Source organism: Chlorocebus sabaeus, chromosome X, assembly GCF_047675955.1.
Source record: "Chlorocebus sabaeus isolate Y175 chromosome X, mChlSab1.0.hap1, whole genome shotgun sequence".
In the NCBI taxonomy this organism is placed as follows: domain Eukaryota; kingdom Metazoa; phylum Chordata; class Mammalia; order Primates; family Cercopithecidae; genus Chlorocebus; species Chlorocebus sabaeus.
This window is the reverse complement of record NC_132933.1, coordinates 119,459,336-119,486,200: the sequence shown is the minus strand read 5'-3', so window position 1 is coordinate 119,486,200 and position 26,865 is coordinate 119,459,336. Positions and strand designations below refer to the sequence as shown.

The window sequence follows — 26,865 nt, the reverse complement described above, 5'->3', positions numbered from 1 at the left end:
AAAAAAAAAAAAAAATGCAAAGGACTGTCATAAATGCAGTGAATACAAAGCTGAATTTCTAAAAAGTGGAGCTTGCAAAGGTACTGTAGGCACAATTTACTTTGAAATAGGTATGAAATCCAAATTTTAATAACAACTGTCACTTTGTATACCAAAACCTGTTCATCGATATAATGAAACACCTACATATCCATCTGCCTTGATGATGTTTACCATGAATTTCATAATCCCAAGTCAAACCCAATGTATTCTACTCACATATTTGTGAGCTGTCATTGAAGGAAGCTAGAACAGAATGTAGTGTGTTTATATAAATATATATATGTGTGTGTGTGTGCGCGCACGCGTGCGCGTGTGTGGGTAATGTGAGAATGTGCATTTATGCATCTGAGTGTGTGTTTGTGTGCCTTGAGGTTAACATGTACAAGAAGTAAGCATTTAAAAAGTTTGCTTTTAGATTACACACACACCCTATTTATGCATATATCTACACAGACATCATATTAAACTCTACTAGTTTCCTATGGCTCATATAACAAATTACCATGAACTCAGTGATTTAAATGTACATATAATTTTTATCTTTTATTTTTTTGAGACAGAGTCTAACTCTGTCGCCCGTGCTGGAGTGTGGTGGCGTGATCTCAGCTCACTGTAACCTCTGTCTCCAAGGCCTGAGCAATTCTCATGCCTCAGTCTCCCAAGTCGCTGAGACTACAGGCCCGCATCACCACCACAAGCAAATTTTTCTATTTTTAGTAGAGATGGGCTTTCACCATGTTGGCCAGGCTGGTCTGAAACTCCTTACCTCATGTGATCCGTCCACCTCGGCCTCCCAAAGTGCTGGGATTGCATGCGTGATCCACCGCACCCAAACTCTTTTGTTTTTTTAATCTTTCTTAAGAGTTCTGGACTAAAAGCAAGGTGTCAATGAGGCGCTGTTCATTCTGGAGACTCTAGGGGAGAATTCATTTACTAGCTTCTAGAGGCTGCCTACCTTCCTTGACTCATGGCCCCTTTCCTCCATTTTCAAAGCAAGCAGTATAGCATCTTCCAGTCTACATCACATTACTCTGACACACTGCTTTTCATTCCATCATCTCCTTTGACTCCTTGAAGGATGTGTTTTTTTTTTTTTTTTTTTTTTTCCTTGAGATGGTGTTTCACTCTTGTTGCCCAGGCTGGAGTACAGTGGTGCGATCTTGGCTCACTACAACCTCCGCCTCCTGGGTTCAAGCAATTCTCCTGCCTCAGTCTCCCAAGTAGCTGGGATTACAAGCATGCACCACCACGCCTGGCTAATTTTGTAGTAGAACGGGGTTTCACCATGTTGGCCGGGATGGTCTTGAACTCCTGACCTCAGGTGATCCACCCGCCTCAGCCTCCCAAAGTGTGGAATTACAGGAATGAGCCACCGCACCTAGCCACCTCGAAGGATCTTTGTGTGTGTGCATGTTTTTAATTGGTTCCATCCACATAATCCAGAATAATCTTACCATCTCAAAGTCCCCGATTTAATCACATCTGCAAAGTAAACTTTGCCATTGTATGGTAAAATATTAACTTAATGGGACTGGGTTGTTCAAACTCTGTACATTCCAAAGAAATATCTGGATCTTGACTGGCTTCTGGGCAATACCAGATTGTTTGTTTTAATAATATGTGGTGCAGCTTTTAGGTTACACTGTATCAGTTTGAACTCTGGAGAGGCTGGAGATGACTAAAGTCAGACATGTGAGTGTTCCATGCCTATGTTACAAATTCCAATACAATTCTAAACACCAAGACTTAAGCAACTTTTTGTTGGTAATAAGATGTGTGTGTTGTCACACATCACTGTTGGGATAATTAAATGCTGTCCAGATGACTTCATTAGGAGAGGAAAACTGGAAGGTGGCACCTGGTCTTTCCTGAACCCTGTTGTATGCAACTTTTTTCTTTGTTCACTTCCATCTTTATCTTTCTGTGGTAATAAACTGTAATCATGAGTGTAACTACTTTTAAGAATTATATGAGTCCTCCTAAGGAATAATTGAACCTGAGAGTAGACTTGAGGACTCCTAAGTATCGCCATATAAGGCAACATAATCATAGCTTCCTAAGATTAGAACATGTATGTCTTTGGGGTGTCATTACTATGCCTACAACAATACATAAAATATATGAATCTTGTGTAGAAACTTCTTCAATTTATTTGACCAGAGGACTAGTTTTTTGTTTTTTGTTTTAGTATTGTCAAAAAAGTTTGGAAAGATATGTTCCTTTATTGAGTCAAGATTCGGTTTTCTTAAGAGATTTTTATCAAATGTTTTGCAATATACCTTTTGAAAATGACCCTTTCCTATATGTAGAATAAAAATTAAAAGCAAAATTAAAAGCAAATCCTGTCATATTACTTTCCATGTTTGTTATCTAGCAAATGACTCTGTAATCAACTATTTCCTAGCAATAAACAATGAAAAACATACTCATCTTTCATCTAAGAGTACAAGAAGCAATCAAAGAAATGGGAAAACTCAATTAGCTACCAGAGAGTATAAAACATCTGTTCTGAATGAGATCACTTGGACACAGGAAGGGGAACATCACACACCGGGGCCTATTGTGGGGAGGGGGTAGGGGGGAGGGATAGCATTAGGAGATATACCTAACGTAAATGACGAGTTAATGGATGCAGCACACCAACATGGCACATGTATACATATGTAACAAACCTGCATGTTGTGCACATGTACCCTAGAACTTAAAGTATTTAAAAAAAAAAAAAAACCATCTGTTCTGAAAACCAAACTCCAACAATTCAATATCAATATCATTAAAGGCATAAAGATTATTAATGTAAAATTGAACTAGGAAAGATGAAAAACCCCTGCACTAATTCTCAATTACATTGGGTTTAAGGGAAAGGAAGGAATAAATCATATATATCCACAGATGGAAATAATCCAGGTATACATACACATACATATACATTTATGAAAAATCTGTGTTAGGTTTTACATTAGTATCCATGATCTATTTTGAGTTAATGTTTGAATAAAGTATGAGGTGTTTAGGTCAAGGTTTATTTCTCTGTCAATGTGCATCCAAATACCCTAGCACCATTTGTTGAAAATGATAATTTCCTTCATTGAATTGCTTTTACATCTTTGTAAAGAATCAGTTTGGCATAATAATTTGCTTCTATTTCTGGGTTCTGTATTTTATTCCATTGCTCCATTTCTGTCCCACCACCGATACCACATTGTCTTCATTACTGTTGCTATATACTAGGTCTTCATGTTGAGTAGAGCAACTCAATCTTTCTCAGTCATGAGATCTATAGATCAATTTGGCAAGAATTGACATCTTTACTATGCTGAGTCTTCCAATCCATGAATGAAATATGTCTCTGAAATTATTTAGGTCTTGATTTCTTTTATCAGCATTTTGTAACTTTCAGGATAAATATCTCATATATATTTTGTTAATATCTTACTATTTCATTTTGGGGAATAATTGTAAATACTATTTTTTTCTTTTTTCTTGTGCTTTTAATTCTAAATTTTTAAAAAGAAATTTTAAGAATATCTAAAATTTCAAATGCCAAGCTCTCTTTAGCAATAATGGGAAAAATAGCCAATACATTTATTTTGAAGTTTTTTTTTGTTCTTATTTGACAACTGATGCTGAATCTCACCTACACAATTAAAAAGAAACAATACACAATAACCATTACAACAAAATGAACAGATTTTGGTACCGGTTTGAAGAGATTAAAAGCTTAAATGGTCTTAAAGTGATTATATTGCTCATTTGCCAGAATCCATGCTTTCAAAGAAGGCTGACCACAGGCAGTCTTTGGAAATTAATCATTAAGTGTATATTATTATATGTAAAACCTTTTCATACTGCAAACACTATAATATATTTCTGCAATATCAACTAGGAATTTTATTCTTTGTCTATGCTTACATTTTAGAAAATAACAGCGTTTTAAATCAACAACATTCATGGATGGTAATATTTACACTAAATATGGCACAACAACCAAATAACTCCTTTTATTTAGATTCCCATACACTATAAAAATTTACAATGCATCTATAATTTAATAAAGTATGTGTTATCAAACCATACTATAAAATGAATAATTGTAGTAGAAACCAAGGTTTTACTCCCCTCTTTTTGAGAATTATACTTTATATTAGTCCTCCTTCCATTAGTCTGTTAGTTAAAAAACATACTGTCACTGCAAAATTAATCGTAATGTTTTCTATGCAGACATAGTGCTTAATAGAGCCCACTGTCTCAGTAGAAAAGGAGCCTGTCTAGTTTCAGCCAAATTTATTTAGAGTCAGATAAATTTGATTAAATATAAAAAAAGTATCCATATTGAACACTTCAATTATTTAATCCTTTACAGTCCAGTCCATTATTAATAGTATTAAGATCATATGGGATTAATAAGTTTTCTACAGAAGGGAACATTTTCCCTTATCTGATTTCAGTAGAGGAGCATATAGCTTTGATAAAATGAAATCATCATCATCATTTTCTAAAACATTCTTTATGTTTTATGTTTCTTAGGCTTACTGTGCTGATTAAGTGGGGTGATAACATATTGTATCGGCACCTTATCACTCCACTTAATCAATACAGTAATAGAGCTATTAGTTTGAATCCTAAAAACTTATTTTTTGGATCAAAATGGACCAATATCAGCAAATTCATATGATTCAATCTATGTATCTATCTTAGGTATATATGGAGTGATGTATGAATAAACAGATATACATATGATTTGATGAATTAAGAATAACTGGGTCCAGAGAAATAAAGTTATCTAGGTACCATTGTTCTACTGAAACAATTTGTTTTGGTCTTTATATACCTGTTCGATTAGATGATTTAAAATTTAAAAGTATTAAAAGTTTAAAAACTAGTTTTAAACATTTTTTAAAAATGATGTTTACACATTTACTTACTCAGTCTATTTTTTTTTTTTTTTTTTTTTTTTGAGACAGAGTGTTGTTCTGTCACCCAGACTGGAGTGCAGGGACACCGTTTCAGCTCACTGCAACCCCCACCTCAAGTTCCAGTGATTTTCCAGCCTCAGTCACCCTAAAGTGCACCACCATGCGCAGCTAATTTTTTTTTTTTTTTTCTTAGTAGAGACAGGGTTTCACCATGTTGGCCAGGCTGGTCTCGAACTCCTGACCTCAAATGATCCACCTGCCTCAGCCTCCCAAAGTGCTGGGGTTACAGGCATGAGTCACCTTGCCTGGCCTACTTCCTCAGTCTTAATGAGTATTTTCCTCTGGGAATTAGATAATTGGCCTTACCACATTCCAAAATCCAGTGATTCTCTTCTTAACATGCTCATGCTATATTCCACACAACAGTACTAATACATTATTCTATTTTTGCTTGCAGTGTTGGTACGCTATGAATATGTGTTCCTCCAAAATTTAAATGTTGAAAGCTAATCTCCAAGAGGTTGGTATTAGGGGGTGGGATCTTTAGGATGTGATTAGGTTATGAGTACAGAGCCTTCACGTTTGGAATTAGTACCCTTATAAAAGAGAGCCTAGAGAGCCAGCTCGCCTCTTCCATCATATAAGGACACAGCGATAAGGTACCATCCACTAGCTAGGAAATGGTCTGTCATCAGGCACAGAATGTGCCCTCATCTTAATCTTGGACTTCTCAGTCTCCAGAACTGTGAGCAATGAATCTCTGTTGTTTCTAAGCCACCCAGTTAATGGTATTTGTTATAGAAGTGCAAATGGATGAATAATGATAGTTATTTCACAGTGAAGAATATAAAAATAATCAGCATCACTACATCCATAATCAGAGAAGGGAGGGGTGGGACAATGAACAGAGTCATAAGTATAATGTATTTAGAAATATGGGATGAAATCCCATAAACTGAATTGAGTGTCTTCCTCCCCCATGATGAGTGTGTATGAAAATGCACTATAGAGACAGAAATGAAAAATCAGGGTCATCCTCACCATGCTCTGAACTCCTATGAGATTCACTTGTCATCTTTCTTTTAAAGAGCTTATAGTGTATTACCTGATATTACAGTTACCCATTATGAGGAATTATCATAAGTATAACCTTTATCATCATTATCACCTTTACTATCATCATCACAGACAGATGTAAATCTAGCAGAGTGCAAATATAAGAAAATGGGACCTGATTCACATAAGAAAACTTTGAAAGTTTTCATCTATCAAAATCTGACAAGTTGACTTAAAAGGGAAGGTGTGTTCATAACAGTTTCTTTCATTTTTTTTCCATTTCCATGGCTAATTACATTGTAATACTCCATTAAGGTAAGAATATAGCATTGTTTGTGGTGAAATAGACTCTCCATGAGCAATAATCTAGATTGAAAAAGGTAAAATATATGTATTTCCACAGTTTACCTTATGCAAATAGAGTGAGTTGTAATTTTTGCTGAGTGGGTGAGATGTCAGTTAGATGACTGTATGGGATTTAAAAATATCCTATTACATATATGGCAGCATCAGAAGTCTCTTTAGCAACTCTCACAATATTGTATAGAGATAAAAGCAGTCAGGGCAATAACCAGAGCCATATTACTCATTTATAAAATCTCAATAAAAATTTTCTCTGAATTAGGCTGTAACAAAGAAGAATGAGGCTCAATTGTGATGGCACGACAGACACCAAGTGCCAATGGTACAATACATTTAATACAATTCCCATACTTCTATGTGATGTTTTGTTTTTATCATGATGTTGGGGACAATAGCCACAGGGGCAGAAGTAAGCGGGTTAGAGGGTGAAAGGTTGAGTGAAGATATACAGGTATACCTTGGAAATACTGCAGGCTCAGTCCCAGATCACCAAAATAAAGCGATTCACATGAATTATTTGGCTTCCAACTGTATATAAAAGTTATGTTTACACTATTCTGTAGTCTACTAAGTGTGCAAAGCATTATGTTAAAAAATGTACATACCTTTACAAAAAACATAATTTACTGCTAAAAAAGCTAGAAATCATCTGAGCCTTTAGTGAGTCGAAATCTTTTTGCTGGTGGAGGCTCTTGCCTCAATGTGGATGGCTGCTAACTGATCAGGGTGGGGTTGCTGAAGGTGGGAGGGACTGTGACAATTTCGTAAGTAGACAACAATGACATTTGCTGCATCAATTGACTCTTCCTTTCACAAAACATTTTTTTGTAGCATGTGATGCTGTTTGATAGCACTTTACTCACAGTAGAACTTCTTTCAAAATTGGAGTCAGTCTTCTCAAATTCTGCCACTACTTTATCAACTAAGTATATGTAATATTCTAAATCCTTTGTTGTCGTCTCAACAATGTTCTCAGCATCTTCACCAGAAGTAAATTTCAACTCAAGAAAGCACTTTCTTTGTTCATCCATAAGATGCAACTCCTCATCCATTCAAGTTTTATTATGAGATTTTAGGAATTCAGCAACATCTTCAGGCTCCACTTCTCATTTTAATTCTCTTGCTATTTTCACCACATCTGCAGTGACTTCTTTCAGTGACAACTTGAGCTAAAGTCATCCACGAGGGTTGAAATCAGCTTCTTCTAAACTCCTGTGAAATATGATATTTTGACCTCTTCCCATGAATCACAAATGTTATTAATGGTGTCTAGAATGGTGACTTCTTTACAGAAGGTTTTCAATTTTCTTTGCTCATATCCATCAGAAGACTTATTATTTATGGCAGCTATAACCTTACTAAATGTATTTCTTAAATAATGAGACATAAATGTTGAACTTACTCTTTGACCCATGGGCTACAGAATGGATGTTGTATTAGCAGGTATGAAAACAACACGAGTCTCCTTGTACATCTCCAAATGAGCTCTTGGATGACCAGCTACATTATTAATGAGCAGTAATATTTTTGAAAAAAAAAATACATTTTTTTCTGAGCACAAGGTCTCAACCCTGGGCTTAAAATATTCAGTAAATCACGCTATAAACAGATGTGCTCTTATGCAGGTTTTATTGTTACTTTTATAGAACAAAGGCAAAGTCGATTTAGCATAATTCTTAAGGACCCTAGGATTTTCAGAATGGTAAAATGACTTTAACTTAAAGTCACCAGCTGCATTAAACTCTAGCAAAAGAATCACCCTGTCCTTTGAAGCTTTGAAGCCAGGCGTTGACTTCTTTCTAGCTTTGAAAATCCTAGATACCATCTTCTTCAAATAGAAGGCTATTTTGTCTACATAAAAAATCTATCATTTAATATAGCCACTTTTATCAATGATCTTAGCTAGAACTTCTGGATAACTTGCTGCAGCTTCTCCAACTGCACTTGCTGCCTCACCTTGTACTTGCTCTGTCTCCCAGGCTGGAATGCAATGGAGCCATCTGGGCTCACTGCAAGCTCCACCTCCCAGGTTCACGCCATTCTCCTGCCTCAGCCTCCCGAGTAGCTGAGACTACCGGCCCCCGCCACCACACCCTGCCAATTTTTTTGTATGTTTAGTGGAGACGGGATTTCACCGTGTTAACCAGGATGGTCTTGATCTCCGGACCTCGTGATCCACCTGCCTCGGCCTCCCAAAGTGCTGGGATTACAGGTATGAGCCACCACACCCGGCTTCACCTTGGACTTTTATATTGGAGGTGGCTTCTTTCCTTAAACTTCATAAACCAACCTCGGCTAGCTTCCAACTTTTCTTCTGCAGCTTCCTTACCTCTCAGCCTTCACAGTATTGAAGAGAGTTAGGATCTTCCTCTGGATTAGCTCTTGCTTAAGGGAATATTGTGGCTCATTAGATCTGTCTAGACCATTTAAATTTTATCCATATCAGCAGTAAGACTGCTTTGCTTTCTTTTCATCCATGTGTGCATAGGGGTAACACTTTTAATATCCTTCAAGAATTTTTCCTTTGCATTCACACCTTGACTAACTGTCTGGTGCAAGAGGCCTAGATTTCAGCCTAACTCAGCTTTTGACATGTCTTCCTCACTAAACATAATCATTTCTAGCCTTTCATTTAAGATGAGACATGTGAGACTCTGCCTTTCACTTGAACACTTAGAGACCATTGTGGGGTTGTTAATTGGACAATTTCAATATTGGTTTGTCTCAGAACTTAAAGGTCCAAGGAGAGGGAGACAGATGTGGGGGCGGCTGGTTGGTGGAACAGTCAGAACACACACAACATTGTTTGTTATTTCATATGGACATGACTCATGTTGCCCCCAAAAATGACAATAGTAACTTCAAAGATCATTGATCATGGATCATAGATCTCCATATATTCTTTCAGTGTGGCTTTTGTACTCTAACCAGTGTCAGCTTGTTGAGGGCAGAAATCATTTCTGATTAATCTTTCTATGCTCTCAGTGTTACTAAGTGAATGATACTTGAGCTGCAAAAATGTGATGAAATGTGAAGATATGACAGTGAGTCAAGAAAGAAGATACCTCGGGGCTTTATTCATGAAACAGTGGAGATATAAATAGCTTTAACATATAAATTGGTTGAAAGTAAATTAAATCAAAATCCCTATGCTAAAGAGTTATAATACTGTCTATTGTGATGTAAATATGATAGTTGAGTTCATAAGAAATTTTTCAATGGCAAAATGAGGCTTAGTGATGAGATTATCATCTCTAAGAAAATTCAGTCTTAAGTATTATTTTATGTCATTTTTGTTCTCCCTAAAAGTGGCCTCAAACATTCTGTCTTCATCAACATTATCCTTACCATAGTGCTACTTACACATTTTCCCAATTTATCACCAGCTGTCATGCAAAACCCAGAACAAAGCCACTCAGCCAAAGCACATATTTAACTGTGAATTAGGCTGCTTCTTTTTAAAACAAAGGTATTATTTACCTATTGATGCTGGCTTCCATCTTAAGCCCATGATAACTGGCAACTAACAGGTTAGAAAATAAAATTTCCTAATTGATTAGGAAATTAACTAATTTTTATTATATCCAATACTTGTTGGATGTATTGTTACATCCAATACTGGTTGTGAAAACGTGTGCTGTTGCACTTGTGCTTGTTGTACTCGGTCTTGTTTAATTTGTGAAAGCATCACACATTTAAAATAACCCATTAGCTGTTTTCTAGCTGAGGATGAGTAGGTAAAGACAATTATTTCTACACTGACAGTTGGACGTAGTCATAGATAATATCTAATTCAGTGACTTTCTTCAAGATCTCAGTTTTCTACAGCTGTGTCTATGGGGTTATAGGGTGAAAGTGGGAATAGGTAGCAGTTGAGTCAAATTCTCCTCTTGTTTTCATTCAAGATGTCTACCCCTTCAATTCTTTGCTTTGTTGGGCTTTCACATGAGATTTTTTTAAAAAATGTATTCGGTGTATTTTTAAAATGCAACTTGATCTATTACAGTATATTCTAGAGTTGGCAAATACATGGAATATTTTCTATCCTTCCCATTGCATTCATGCTGAGCACATATGGCACCAAATAATGGTATTTTATCCCACGAGTTCCAAACAGACACAGTCTCAGTCTGTTACAGTACTCCTGGAAACTACTATCAAGCAATTTTACATGGTGTGATCAACACTTGTTATCTTTTCTATCACTTTCTATCTTCTTTTTTCTTTAACGATTTGTAGTCTAATGCTTCCATTTTTTTCAGAAGAGAATAAAAGGCCCAGAATGGTAATGACTGTTACCAAGTCACAATGTAGCAAAATTGGTGTGTCACTTCTGACAGTTTCTCTAACTCCCAAACCAATGCATATTTTGATAATTGCCCTCATTATTTCCTCAAATATACATCCCTGTCAGAAAAAAATGATTACATAGAAAATTAAATGAGGAAAACTATTAATAATAAAATATCATGTTGGCTTGGGTTGCCTTTTTCCAGAAGCAGACCCTGAGCAAAGTATTTGAGTGCAAGCAACTTATTTCAGAGGTGATCCCAGGAAGCACAGCAAAGAAGTGGGTGAGACTGAGAAAAGAACAAAACCAGTACAGTGTGAGTTTGATGAGCATGTCATCACTGTGATAAAATGAGGTTCAATACCACTTGAGACCACTAGGAGAATGATTTGTCTCACCTGAAAAGAAAGGTGGGGTATTTCCCACAAACTCCCATGTGTAATGTGTTAAGAACAATAATCATTACAATTAAATAATGTATTACTAACTATCACGATGTTGTAGTTCTATTAGGATGAGCCTTAATGCATACAAATTTTTGCAAACTTCATGGAAGGTTCCATTTTATTTGAAATTAGTTTTTCATTAAAAATAATGGAACACTCCTTCAATCAATTAAAAATATCAGCAGATCCATCTGCTTGGAAAATGATTCTTCCTGATGCTGGCTTCCATCAGACTGGTTGACATCATTATGTTGGGTTAAGCAGTGACATGAGTAATTGTTCTTATAATGTGATCAGTTCTCTTTCTTTTCCTACACACTTTCGACCTGTATTTATTCTCCATCTTGGTCATATTAAAGATTGTCGACGTTTTCCCTTGATTAATTTGACAGCACAGAAGAATATCAACATGACACTATTGCCTCAAAATGGAAAAAGTAAAAAAGAAATTATGAATCACATGCTTCTTTAATATACAATTACAGATTTTGAGTTCATTTCCACTTCTGATTTTGGTTATATCTTCCACCTTCCCTTTCATGCCTTGTTATACTAAAGGTCAATATGTTCATTTATTAATTACACAACAAGTGTCATGTTTACAAAGTTTGTAAATGTAGTCACAGTATTTGATTTTCTTAATATAATAGAATTTATCCTCTGCTTTGGCTAATATAAGCCCACAAATGATCGTTTCATTTTCTAATAAATTAAAAGTATAATGTATACAATTGGATTCTGTCAGGCTTGATGTGTCTTTTAAACCCAGCACATTAAATTCCACTATGTATAAAAAGGACTGTATATAACATCAATAGAAAATAAACAGAACTGCCACAAAAAGCATTGACATAAATGATTAAATATACATAGCTCTTGGCATGTGGATTCCTGTTACACAGAATTGTGATTTTTAATAATGGATAATTTCAAAACCAATTTGCTAGTTACTTAACGCATCTTTGAGATTTTCCTTCCACAGAGAAGATTTAGGAGATTATAAAGTAATTAATTTGTTCACTTCTTTATTAATTTTGTAATATCACAAAGCTGTGCATTAGAGGAAGTAGGTATTAACATCTCATATCATTTGATACATCCACTGAATTCCTACTCTCTTTGCAGCCTCAAGGCACCTGTGTGCTGGCAGACTTTGCAGAGTACTACTGAAGTTTAGGCTATAAACCAATCACGCATTTGCTTTGCTTTCCTATTGCTGGCATTATACATCCACTATTTGCCAAACCCAAATTCTTCAGTTATGTAGTTCTCATTTTCTGATGAAAATCCAGTGGAAAAATGGAAGTAGACATTTGCTTTTAATTTCAGGTATAATTTACAATAACTATGCTGCACTGTACAATTGGGTGATTGGTGAATTCCACCATTTTCTATTAGTGATGAAACAAGAAAAATGAAGAACCACATTTTTGCTTTGTGTTACTTTACCAATGGGCCTGAATCCATGTACCTTATAAATGAAACTGTCAATTTACTCTTCTATTATTTTAGGTGATGATTCCATTAAATTAAGACCTCAGGGGAGTTCATGTGTAAATCACAAAGGAAATAAAGCCTTTAAAATACCATGTAGGGTAACTATCATACCATCATAACTAAATATCCCAACTTTTAACAGTAAAAAATAGATGAAAATGGTAACTTGGGTCAACGCATTTCCATAAACTGAATGAGGAGGAATCTTGAAAACAGTACTGTTCATGTACTATGGTTAGTAATATTAGAGTGAAGAAGGATGCAATGGAAATGACGTCACCTTAGGACTCAAACAAATGGCTTACTGGCTGTGTAAATCATTACTACTTTAAGTTAAATTTGAGTCGCTCCCTCCAGAAAAGCTGAGCAAAGGGTAAAATAATGAATAGAGAATTTGTGGTCCTCAGGCACTAATAGTTTATGAATAAATCAATAACCTGAAAAGTACATCACAGCAAAATAAGTGGTGAAACAACTATTAAGAAGATTCTATGGGAGTATACACAGGGGTACATGATTCAGCCAAAAGTAAAGAAGAGGCACTAGCTACACTATTTTGGAGGATTATAAAGCATGTACCAAGTAAATGTGTGTGAGTAAGAATTGTTTATGACTGTGGGGTGGAGTCAACATTTCCAAAGGCACATGAAAAGGAAGTGTGTTACAGTCAGAGAACTATTTGTGTGGCTAGGGTGAGGCATTCACATGGTGGATAAAAGATTAGACTGAGCACATGGCAGGGAAATTGTTGTAAGGTAGCTTTTCTTTCATACAAGTTATTTGAATTATATAGTCTATAAATAATATAAAGCCACTTGTGGATTTTGAGCAGAGGAATAACATATTAAGTTTTGTCTTTGAGAGAGATAAGCCTAGCAGCCTTGTGAAGGGTAAACTGGAGAGAAGCAAGAAGGAAGGTATGTTAGGAAGGCTATGAGTATATTCAAAGTCAGATATGGGGATCCAAACTAAGGTGGTGACTGTCAGGAGATACGAAGGTCGGATGGCAGAGCTAAAAGAAATTCAGCATACAAATAGGAGAAATTAGTTACATGGCTGTCTATAAAGAGGAAATAACACTTCCTGCCTTGCTTACCTCATATGGTTGCTATGTGAATAAATTAAACATGAAAGTATTTTGTTAATTTTAAAGTTTTGTACATTTAAAGAATTAATATTATCAAGTACTTATGAATTAAAAGTACTTGGTTTAATGACATTCTTATTTGTTCACGTACAGTGAAACAACTATAAAAATTTGCTTCACTTACTCGTTAAGAGAAAAGTAGCATGCTAGGTAACTCATCTGGATTTAAATTTCTAAGTGGAAGTACTACTGAGGATCTACTCTGCATGAAGCTAGGGAAGTGTGGCAAGGGGACTCTGGCCAAGGACTAGAAGATAGAGAGACTGAGAGCACGTTTCTCGGGCATCTGTGGAACGCTTCTCCCACGAACAAGAAAGAGAAAGAAATATTTGGAACTAAAACATGGATGAGAAATAATCAACCCTAGAATAGGTTGCTAAAAAGAATTAAAATAAAAGATTCTTATAATAAGTTCAGTCTCTGAATGCAAGAAAAGTTTAGCTATAATCTGGTCTCTGGATGTTAACTCACCTAATCCATATTTAGGTTGCACATGAATAAGAGTTCAGTATTGAGAAAATTGTATTTATTCAATACAATGAATAAAATCAAGGCCAACGAAGGGACTTCTCTAATTACCATTTTGAAAAAAAAATACAGAAATTGAATTATTTAATGATATTAGAAAAAGGGGTTATCCCTAAGACCTATGGCAGAAGAACTAAAGGCAGGTAGTGACCCAAATCTGTATCACTAACTCAATTTCCTTCCAAGCAGGTACGGAAGTAGATCATGGAAAGAGTGAAATGCATAGAATCTTATAAATCTGGTTCTGATTAGAGCTCTTTCACAAGTAGCTTAATCTCACTTAGGCTCAGCTTTTAGATTTATAAACTAGGCACAAAAAAACATTTTGGAGGGGGTTGTTCTAAAGATTAGCTAAAATAATGCATGGACTGCACCTAGCATGTTAAAAATAAATAGAAAATATTAATATACTAGTAATTATGTTTTATAAACTAAATTTTATCTCACTAAAAGAAAGAAAATATTGTAAAATTTATGTTGTTCTTCATCCATTACAGAAAATGAAAATTTTTTGAAATAGAAGCAAATTTGAAATGGGAATATCCAAGTAATAATAAATGTGAAAAGAAACTGAATATAAGAATAAAGTTATGAAAGAGAAAAAATAAAATCTGATGTCAAAAAGAACATACAGTTTTTGTTTTGTTTTCCAGACAGAATCTCGCTCTGTCAACCAGGTTGGAGTGCAGTGGCATGATCTTGACTCATTGCAACCTCTACCTCCTGGGTTCAAGCGATTCTTCTGTCTCAGCCTCCTGAGTAGCTGGGACTACAGGCACATGAGCCCAGCTAATTTTTGTATTTTTAGTAGAGATGGGGTTTCACCTTATTGGCCAGGCTGGTCTCAAACTCCTGACCTCATGATCCACTCACTTCAACCTCCCAAAGTGCTGGGATTACAGGTGTGAGTCACCATGCCCGTCCTATACAGGTTTAAATATTGCATGGCCATGCTATATGACAGTTTGTTAGTTGAAGATATTTTTGTTTACAAAATCAATGAGATTAATCATGCATCACTCTATACTTGCTATTAAAATTACTATGTCCTGCATTTTGTGGCCTTCCCAAAGAGACAAGGAGTTTGAGTCATGATATTAGAAAAGACTAAAGACCCTACATGGTTTACTAGAAAAAACCCTTTACTTCAGTGTCAGGAGACTTTTATTACATATCTGGCCTTACTACTAACTAGAAGAAACTTAAAGGAAATGACAATTTCTCTATAAGTCACACTTTCCTCGTCTTTCAGACTAAGATATGGGACTAAATACTCTTTAATGGACTCCGAGTTTTGAAATTCTAAGTTTCTATAAAAGATATCTGTCTAGATGTCTGCAACACATACAATAAATGTAGGGACCACATAAAAATGTAAAGATCTCATACCTATAAAAACTAAAATTGTAAATCAATAGAAAAATGAGCATGAGATTAGAAAAGTGCACTTTTATATATTTGTGTTATAGTTCAATAAAACATTTTAAAAATCAAGCTTGATATAATTACTTTCTTTAATCTATAAAGGGAAAGTACCAATGAAAGTTGGGAGGAAATGTTATCCTTACTCTAGATAACATCAGCATGAGCAATAAACACAAAATAATGGTTCTCAAATTCATTAGTCATTAGAAAAAATAGAAATGAAAAATACAATAAGTTACTATAGTATAACAGCCAGAAAGGCTGAAATTAAAGACTAATAATACTAAACATTGACATCTCCAGAACTTCTATAAAGTAATGATGGTTCTTTGTTTACCTACCTTGAAAAACTACTTGGTATTTTCAACTAAAGGTGAGTGTTTTACTATTCTATGACCTAATAATTCTACTTCTTGGCATTTGCATAACAGAACATTTGCAAGAATATTCAAAGTGGAATTATTTTTAAGAGTTCACAAATGGAATCAATTTAAATGTTCATCCAGAGTAGATGGAATAAGTAAATTATAGTACATTTATATGATGGCATACTACATAACACTGAAAATTATGGAACCACAACTACAAGAAACAAAATAGATAGATCTCACAAATATAATGTTGAGAATTAGAAGGCAGAAACAAAAGAGTACATCTGTATGGCTTCAAGTACATAAATTTCAGGAACTGTCTATCCTAATCGATGGTGCATTAGAAGTCAGTATGACACTTATCTCTGGGAGAGTATTGACTATGAAGTGGTAAGACAAAGTTTTTGATGCTGGTAACATTCTTTTCCTGCCTTGAGTAATTACTGGGGTGTGCCCAATCTGTGAAAATTCATGAAGCTGGACACCTACTGATTTGTGAACTTTTATATATTCGTGTTATAGTTCAGTAAAATGTTTTAAAAATCAAGCTGGAGAGAATTACTTTCCTTAGTCTATAAAGGGAAATTACTAATGCATGTTGGGAGGAATTTTTCTTTTCCTTTAGCCTATATATCTAAATTACTTCACAGAGTCAGAGATATAAATAGAGATAAAAACATATACATATATGTATACATATGCATATCTATATATGTAGGAAGAGAGGAAGGGAAGAAGGGAGAGAGAAAGAGAAGGAGAGAGGGAGACTTTCTTGATAATTAAATTATTTAGAAAATGTACTGCTTGAGAGAGAATGACTTTCGGGATGATTCCGTTCTTCAGAAAATATCTTGTTTACCTGTGTCTTTTTAATTTCCTAGGAGGAGTTGGGTGTGAGGCTGGAGATCAATTACATTGGAAGATGTTGAAATTGGATAAAACCTTACGGATTATCTAATACAATTTCTTATTGTTATAGGTTTATTTAGCAATAGATCTATTCTATCTAAGATGTTATCCTTTCAGCCCTCCTTTGTAACCTCTGAGGTCTGATTCTGTGATTAATTTAACATTATACATAGGCAAAATATTTTCAGGTAGCTTCTAATTAAAGAGTGTTAGGCATTGAGATAAAATATGACAAGGTCTCTAAAGACAGCATAGGAAAGAGTTTCTAGGGATAGACGTACATAAACTACCAATGAGAGGTAATTGTTTTCAAATCCTCCTGAAAGTTTGCATGGTCATGCTCATGCTGGCTTTAATCATATTTAATATCATTATATGCAACTGGCTTTTACACTAGTCTAGACATTTTCCTTCTAGGTTTGATTCCAGCGAAGATGAGCAACAGGTGGAAGGCACGCTCCTTCTTATTTCAAGTGACACTTCAAATATGTCGCTTTACCCTTTACTTTGAATTACTATTTTTCACTGGATTTGCTTTCTTTCTGTTCAGTTATCATTTTGCTCTTTGATGGACTTGGCAGTTTTTTCACATCACTCATGCTAGGAACTCTGGAAGCCTCTAGCTCCGTCCTAAGCCAGCTTTACTGTCTGGATTCACAGTTGCTGTTGCTCTCTGCTTAGCTGTCACTGTAGATATTTTTCTCTTCTCATCCACATAAACCACGTTCGTCTCTAAATTCCTCAGGGACTGTATCTTAGTCATCTTGCTCTAGCACAGAGCCTGGCAGTTAGAATTTATCAATAAATATTTGTTGGATGAATGAAAAGCAGCAGAAACAACCTGTCATTTCAGTTGGTGGGTTCTAATCCTGTCTGGATGACCTAATGGAGAAGTGGACTCTGTTTCCTGCCACTGTGGCCACCAAAACCAGTCCATGAATGGGTTAGTAGCCAAAGGGAGAGGAAGCTGAGATTCCTACTCACTAATGTGTCCATCACATGTAGGCTTTTACTTAATCTCCTTCTTTTTATACTTGTCATAGAATATACATGAGTACCACATCTCCCCTAAAACCCATACAATTTCAGGTTAGCATTAGTGTCACTTTCAATAATCCGGCTTATTGTTGCTGTACCAAACAATTCTACTTACAGCATGTATAAAAGAAATCTGTATTAGTAAAAACAGACTATGATGGTCCTTATCACATTTTATCCTGGGAGTGTTACAATCAGTTGTAACAGTGTTATGACCAGAGCCGAATGATGCTGATAAGTTTATTTTCCCTACTGTTCTAAGCTCTTTGTATTCATAACCTGTCTTCAGATTGCACCATAATGTCAATATTTCTTCTGGAAATTTGATAAGCACCATCCATTTACCTTCGAGTTTACATGGACAGCAATTAATCTCTGTGTACCACCTACATTTCCAGTTGTCATCCTGTACCTCCTCTATAAATGTTTGCTCAAAAGAACATCTCATTTTTACTTCCCATAGTACTTTTGTCTAGACAATATTTTTACCCATTTGTTTATTTACTGCAGTACACTTTAAGCTGTAACCCCAAAGCTCAAGAAAATAAGTTTTTAGAGGCCAGTCATGTTAGGCATATAATTTATATGTTTATAATTTAAGTCATCTTTTCAAAAGTAGTATATATATTGAATATTTGAAGTATTCTTGTTTTATTCAGAAGTCTCATTTTATATTGCATTTAGTATTCATAGGTCAAAATGTATGTAGTTATAAAAAAAGTTTTCTTTAAAAAGTTTGCTTTCCAAAACTACCAAAGGAGATACTGAAACATTACAGCTAACTTGAGTTTTTTCATTTAATTTAAAGATAGTGTGAACAGGTACTGAAGACACTGTCTTACATTTTACTAATATCAATATAAAGTGGATTAAATTTGTGAAAAGGTATATGTGCTCAGAGTCTATAAATTTCTCAAGGTCAGAAAATAAACCCTAAAAAGATTTAATTCCTCTAAAGCTTTCAGCATGCTAATATTTGTTAACTTGATCTTATAAAATGTCATTTGAGATGTGTTTATCTCCAAACCCTAAAATATTAATTTTTATTGATCAGGTTATGAGTTTTTGCTTACTTGCAGCAACTTATTATTTTTTTCTGTTGACTCTAACATATAACAAATGAAGACATGTTCAGATATAACATGTTAAGAAGATAAATAAAACATCAACACTCATGTTAACACTGCAAATACATGAGAGTTTTATACTAAGACAGTCATCTTCTCCCTCTGACTTACATTTTCCTGAAGGACATTTACATAGCACAAATATTTTAAAGACTTTTGGCTATTTGATGACACCTTGAACACATACTTTGAATCTAAAGGAAAGGAGAGTCATATTTATCTCCTTTCTAAAACAATTCAAATATGATGTGTCCTTATTTGCTAAGCTGAAAGTAAGATGAAGTCAAATAAATGGAAAATCAAATATTTTTAAACTTCTAGGAGATTTTGTTTGCTTTTTTGTTATTTTAATAAGAGAAACAAAGTAAAACATGTAAAAACGCAAAATCTCACCCAGCATCCTCTTACAAAATGCTCAATTTTCAAATAAGCAGTAATATTTGTTCTATTTATTACTGGTCTTTAAGAGAAATAGACCGAAAAAAAGAATATCTTGGAAGGCTAGTGTACTTTCATAATTCCCTGAGAAGCCCAGTGATTATGAGTAATGTGAACCAGAATTCAATATTCTTACCCTTGGAATCAGGAAAAAGAAAGTCCTTTAAAAGATCAAGATCTTTGATAGCAGTAACAAGATCTAAATTTGCCAGGGGTAGGGCTGTCCTCTTATCAATTTCAGGCAAGAAGCAATCTTTTCCTGTGTAGTGAAAGGCAAGCCAACTAAAGAAAAAAATCTGTGACTTCAATTACATAAAATTGACTAGATGGTTGAGAAACAATACTTTCACAGATTTTTTTCTTTCTGTAAAACTTTACTTGTATGTTGGTTCTTATTTCATTCAGAGATATATTAAGAGCAAATGAAATTGTTTTCAAATACACAGAAAAACTCCCCCATGACAACTTTTTCTCAATTGCCTCTTTTGCTTTTCCTCAGTTTTATCCTCTTCAGTGGGTCTCCCTCACCACTCCATATTCCTAAGCCAACAGGAAGAATTTCTTTCAGACCCCTAAGCCTTGTATCTGTTACCATAGAGGCAGGCATCACAAAATAGCTGCTGAGGAACATCCTCATGGAAATACAATAAGAATCCTATGGGTTTTACAGGAATTTCCAGTGCTACCAGTGAGCAGAAATTGTATCTTTCCCTAGAAACAAAAATGTGTGGATTTTAGTTGCACGTTACGGAACTATGGAGATTGTAATATTTGGTGGTAAATTCAGAACCCCTCAGCTTTATGCTTAGAATTTGATTATAGTTTCTCCTAGGATGTAAAAAAAAAATCCCTTCCCATATCCCTATGTTCAGGAAAATATAAATAACTCATTGCCAATTCTTAAATTTAGCATGTCTTATCAATCATTTACTAAAACCCTTAATTGTTCTTTTATAGTGCAGCGCATTTATTTTATCTTGATCCCTTCTAGAACATATTTGATCAAGAACACACTCATATTGTTATAAAAGTAAGTCTCTAAAACTGTGCAATTCCAAAACTGCTGAGAGTCTATAAACCCACAAAGAGAGAAGAGGGTAGCTGCAAGAAGAAAATTCCACTCACTTTACCTTGTTTTCCACTGACTTTCGCCCTTTCTGTAAGTCTACTGAAATCATACACTAACAGAAAAGTGGCAATAAAAATAACTGAATCCTACCAAATAGGTAAATTCAGCAAGATTAATGGAGTCTAACTAGACAGATATTATACATAAGTCAATGACTGCAGAGACTTCAATTTTTTATAGCAACATTAAATAAACATTTCTCAACAAGTAAATTATCTCAATAGACTAACAGCCAAATGAAACCATCTTTATCTGTTAGGCTGCATATTTGAACTACTTTTCCAAGTCTCTAGTACTTAAGTAGTATGGGTGGTTACAATTTCTGTTTATGGTATGGAACTGTTATTTAACTGTGACATTGCTTGTTGAGATACTTGAGTCAATAAGCAAAAAACAAAATTTCTTTATAGTCTAGAGATGAGGCGAGCAAACTTTTCCTATCAAGGGCCCGACAGTAAATATTCCGGCTTTGTGGCCCACATGGTCTCTGTCATAAGTACTTAACTGTGTTTTAGCATGAAAGCAGTCATATATAGTATATAAACAAATAAATGGGTGTGGCTGTCTTCCAAATAAACTTTATAGACTCTTAAATTGAAATTTTATATAATTTCATGTGTCAGAAATATTCTTGAAATGAAACAATTCAGAAATGTGAAAACCATTTTAACTGACTGGTCAAACAGTAATAGATGTGACATGTGGGCTATCATTCACTGACCCCTAGCCTGGATGACGCAAGCGGAGTAGAGACACTCAGAGAAGTAAGTGTCTAAAAAAAAGAACATGTTTTTAAAAGAAATGATTGGACTCACAGATTCTTAGTTAAAAATTATCTCAGACATCTTGAATTTCCATTTATTACAAAAACTCCATTCTTAACACTGAACACTTTAGGAACAAGGAGTGCAGTGTCTCACAAAGTAGTCAATTCTCTGCTCACAACATTAACTGGAAGAATACTTTTCCATTGCTACCATAAAGGTGCAAGTGAGTCTAAACCCTCTTCTGCATTATAGCACAGCTAATATTTGAAATCAACTTAATTTTATCTATTTTTTTCTTTCAGGTATTCTTCAACTTTTCACTTTTCTAGTACTTTCCATGCCCCTCAAATGTTATAGTTTGTAGGACCTTATAGCATTCGGGCACTTTTCACTGAACATACCCCCAAATATTAAGGTTCCTCTTAGAGCATGGTGTCCTAAAATATGTATATATTACCATATATAATATACGCATATACCATATATATCATATATATACACACAGACACACTATATCATATGTATCCTTCTAAAATTTGTTCTCATTTTTTTCATTTCCTTTTTCAGGATACATGTCCAACAATATTACTTTGTTTCATTGTATTTTGATGTCATGTGAATTATGATTGAGAATAATGATGACCAACAAAATCAGTAAGATTTATTCAATTAATTATTGTTAAGCTTTAACTCTCTCAGGTCCTGTACTTGCCAGATTGATTTTATGAACCTTAGCTTAGGATGTTATACTTATTCCTATTACAATTATTCTCTTTGACCTCACCACAGTTTTTAGGTGGTCATAATGCTTTGGCACCCTAATAGTTCAATGTATTTGTTTTCCTTCCCAGCTAGACAGGCTATCTGGATCGTGCTTCAGTTTTTGGGTATTAATATTTCACAGGCCAAGTAGGTTCAAGAACAGAGACATAAGGTACATTACAGAAGATTAGGTTCAAGTCAGATGGAGCCAATTTTATAGAACTATGCTATAGTCCTGTGAAAGACCTTCTTCCTGGTTTACAGTGATTCATTAATTGATACATCACAGGCAGGGTAATTTAGCAAGCTGATTTATTGGCCAGAGTCTTATGTCAAACAGAAAACATTTCTCCATTTTCACCATATGGGCATAATAAAAATCTTTACCAAAGTCCATGCTATAATCAATATAACTAGCCATATTACATATTTTTCAGATAACATTGGAGAATCACAGCATATATTACCTTTGCACTCTTTCTAAACCATCTCACCTTCTTCAGGAATTGTCAGTTACTCCCAGTGAAGAAAAAATATTGCATATTTTTCTGGAAAAAATATTTCCAGTTTTAAGTAATTATTTACTCTCCACAATCTAATTATGGACTTTCTTTCCTATTTTTCACTTTAGTTTATTAACTCCAGGACCAACTAAAATATTGTCGTGGCTTTCTCTTTTTAAATAGTTATGACTTTTTTTTTTTTTGAAAGAGAGAGAGTGTGTGTGTGTATGTGTATGCACGTGCTTAAGTGGTTTGCTTTTATTTGCTTTTTCCTTCTTAAAAGATGGATCATATGATAATGGGAGGATAATAGGATGGAGCAAGCTTCTCAGGCAAAACATTTCAAAGCATATTTCTTAACCGATAGTGTTTTCCCCTGCTCATCTTTCTGAAGAGCAACACACCTGAGAGGCAGCTACTCTATATCATGTGGGAAATTTCACTTGATAGTCTTATCACAAAAAGAGAAATAAAGGAGATTTTTTACTTAAAAAATAATGATGTTCAATAAGATTCTTACCTAAAAGAGATAAATCATTGTTTTAGACTATAAATGCCTTAGAGAAAACAATCTGAGTTTGAGAGAACTGCGGAAAACTCACATAGATGTACAAAAGTCACTAATTCTGGATTTAAAAATATATAAAAATGTTTGTAGTCTATTTCATTGTGTCCCACTTCTCTTTCACACCTTCTTTCTATTTATATGCATTTCTCCTTCATCGTTTTTTCTCCCTTGAAGCACTTCAGAAGACACAGGATTAAGCAATTGGGATTTGAAGACTTCACGTGGTCTCATCACTCTGCAGGCTGACCCTGTTTTAGAGCAAGAAATATTGGCAGACATTTCCAGCTCTTACAATGCATTTATCAATAAGTGTTTGCCTGCTCTTCAGGTGCGTGGCATATAGACTTTACGATTTCATTAATAATCAACAGCTAGTGCCACCTAGCGTCTGTCTAATCTATTCATCAGTGGGACCAAATACAGAGGACTTTGTAACCACAAATGAAGCAAGCCTAAACTATAAACAAATACAAAAACATAGCTTGGGGATTCCAGTGGCAGATTTAAATTACACTATCTTCATTGAAAAAGAAAAACCTTCTTTTAAAAGTAACTATGGTAACAAGAGTGTGAGGCTAGAAGGAAGCTCACATTTTTTCAAAGGAGACAATTCACGAAAGGAGAGTCCTACTAAAGATGCAATGTAAAAGAGTTTTTACAGTCTCAAATTGTCACTTAAAACAGTTATAAAAAGTTGAAAAGTAACATTGGCCAAAGAGGGCTGTATTTTAAACAATAGTGTAGACAGAGCTGATTTTTCTCAACCAGTCACAAAATAACGCTGTAGCATTTGGATGCAAAATTCTGTCAGTCTTTGAGCTTCCCAAAGATTAACCAAGTTCTGTAACACACTATACAAAAGCATCTACAGTACTTAAAACTATTAAATGGAAATAATCAGAGTGCCTGAGCCACATTATAAAAAAATTCTTTGCTGCTAAAATGATACATCTAGAAAACTATTTTCTTTCCTGTTGTATATATGAATTATGAATGATATAGTCAACCATGGTAATGTATGCTTCAAGGTTAAAAAGTACTCATCCAAATCCCTGACTATTTTTCAAACCAGAAGTTAGCAATTATTTTGGAGAAATCCTAGTATAATTAGCCCACCACTTGCTAATTAATTTACTGATATTTAAATACATGTTGTTTGTAACTCACCCTTTCTAAGAGGAATACGTAATTGAAAACCATGGAAGAACATTCAGAAAAAAAGTTACATAACAGTCAATAGTGTTCCTTAACCAGACTGACTGGGATATTACAATTACTACAGAAAAGGCACAGCACATACGAGTAGCACTGTGTACACTGAAAGGTCATATTAGATGTACATATACGATAGTCTATTAACTTGGATGATTTAGCTACTCAGGCTATTGAGGAGACTGAGTAGAGAGCCGAAAGATTCTGTATTACATAGACAGTTAATAATCAGGCTTTTCACACTTAGGAAAATCTATTTCTACATTATTTAACATCTGTTTTAAACAATCACTTGTTAAATGTTTGAATGTTTTATTTTCTTGTTACCCTAGTGGTGATAAAAATTATTTCAATATGTTCAGTCTGATTACAGTCACTGACAGATCCCCATGACAGCATGTGAAGATAGGTTATAGAAAGGATGCATAGTTTATACAAAAAGCATAAATTGCTCCCCTTTCTCCAAAAACTTTATTTTTGGAGCCAAATACTGTCCATGCTCATTCTCCATTTGCTTAAAAGTACTTATAATTCTAATCCACTGATTGTAGGGGAAAGAAATATTGCAAAACAGAGAAAGCGTCCTAAAAATTGTACGCAGGCAAGAAAGAATGTAAGACAAAACTCATTAAAGGGCAAAATAAATAAATAAATAAATAAATGCTCACATTTTCAATAATTTATCATTTCTGTCGTTTTTCATTAACAGCCTTCAAAGCCCTATCTGAAACAAGCTGATACAGAGAAATTAAGAGCAGTAATCAAGCGAGAAATGATAGACCAGCTGGGTCGACATCAACTTGGCAAAACGTGAATACAGTTCAATAGCTGAAACAGATGCTAGAGTTGTTGAAAATCCCTGCAGGAGATATTGATATATTTTCTTCATATAATGCAGAATGACTGAATAAATGTCAAAAGCTAGAAATTGATGAGGAGAAATGACTGACAGCCAAACTCCTTATAAAATAGAAACCAAGTGTAACAATTTTCAACCTACCCAAACATTCTATACATTCTCATTTCTCTCAATGTCTGAATATGCCAATACATCAATCAGTTCTTACAACTAAACTGCATATAACTAAGCTGGGGTAGATTTCCCCATAGATTTTTTTTTCCCCCTGTCATCATCTACCTGAAGAAACCTAGACTCTTGAACAATACTTTATTCTAAAATCTTCTAACACTGATTTCTATCCCAGAAGTGTTTCCCTGAGGTTGGAGGCAAGCACACCCCCTCCCCAAAATCTAACGCAGCACAAGGCAATTTTAAAATCCATTCTGTAAAAGCAACACTGTTTGCAGAGTTTGAAGAGCTCGGCAACAAACCCCAGCTACCAACAGCTGCTTGTTCAAACATATGCTTTGTCATGGCCAGCTTCTAATTGTATTCATAATGATGTAATAGCTTTAATAATCCTACCTTCCATGCCAGCTGTTTTTCCTGTCACTCCATCATGCCAATAAGTTGGCTGCTGTAACAAATCAAGATAGTGCAAAACAGCATCTTTCTCCTGATTCTGTCATCTTCCTGAAAGCATTCTATTACTGCCGACTGCTGGGAACCAGAAAGTCTATTTGAATTCCAACAGCTCCCCTTTCGCATGATTCAAGTTAGGTTAGGTGGGCATGCCTAACATGATTCTCTCAGTCATTTATTATGCAGCTGCTACAACGTCGGTGTGGTAACCACTCTGACTATCTGATACGTCAGTCGAACAAAACCTGTACCTCGGAGCAAACACATGAGCCAGAGCAGCGTTCTGCATTTAACGAGCATTCTTCCTGCCTAAAAAACAGTGGATCTGCAAATCTCTTTCAGTATCTACTCGCTCTTCCGTACAGATGCAAAGCCTTTGGATTAGATTATTTTCCTAAGTGTAACAAGAGTAGAGTTCCTTGCCAAACATTATATTATTCATACTGAAATTTTGGCTGATTTTTATGTATCTTCACAGCATTTTAAGGGTAAAAACTCTCTTCTGAATTGTACTTTTGAAATAAGATGCTGTGTGCTCAGCTCCACATCTCTGCTTTATTATAAAATAGAGTATGCACTTTCTCAAATGGAATTTGCCTCTTGTGACTCTATAGCAAATTTTCAAATAAGAGGATATTTCAAGAAAATATTATTTATTTTGCACATTGGAGATATTTCAAGTCTGGCACTCTGTGTGTTTCTCCCAAGGGTAGACTTTATACTTGATATTTTGACTTTAGATGAGTGATTTCTTCACAAAGTAAGAAACTAGCTGAATCTCTTACACAACGTCTTTAACAAGTAAATAAATGCTAGTCAGGAAAATGCATTTTGTATTTAAAAAATA

The 26,865-nt window shown here is 34.8% G+C and overlaps 1 protein-coding gene across 1 annotated transcript in view; it reads right to left on the bottom strand.

Moving 5' to 3' along the window:
• DMD (dystrophin) overlaps positions 1–26,275 on the bottom strand; it is a 2,258,239-nt gene extending 2,231,964 nt beyond the window's left edge. The window contains exon 1 of the mRNA XM_037986581.2: positions 25,962–26,275. Coding sequence (XP_037842509.2) covers positions 25,962–25,968 — 7 coding nt within the window. The 5' untranslated portion in view covers positions 25,969–26,275. The remainder of the gene's footprint in view (positions 1–25,961) is intronic.
• Between the last annotated feature and the right edge of the window lie 590 nt (positions 26,276–26,865).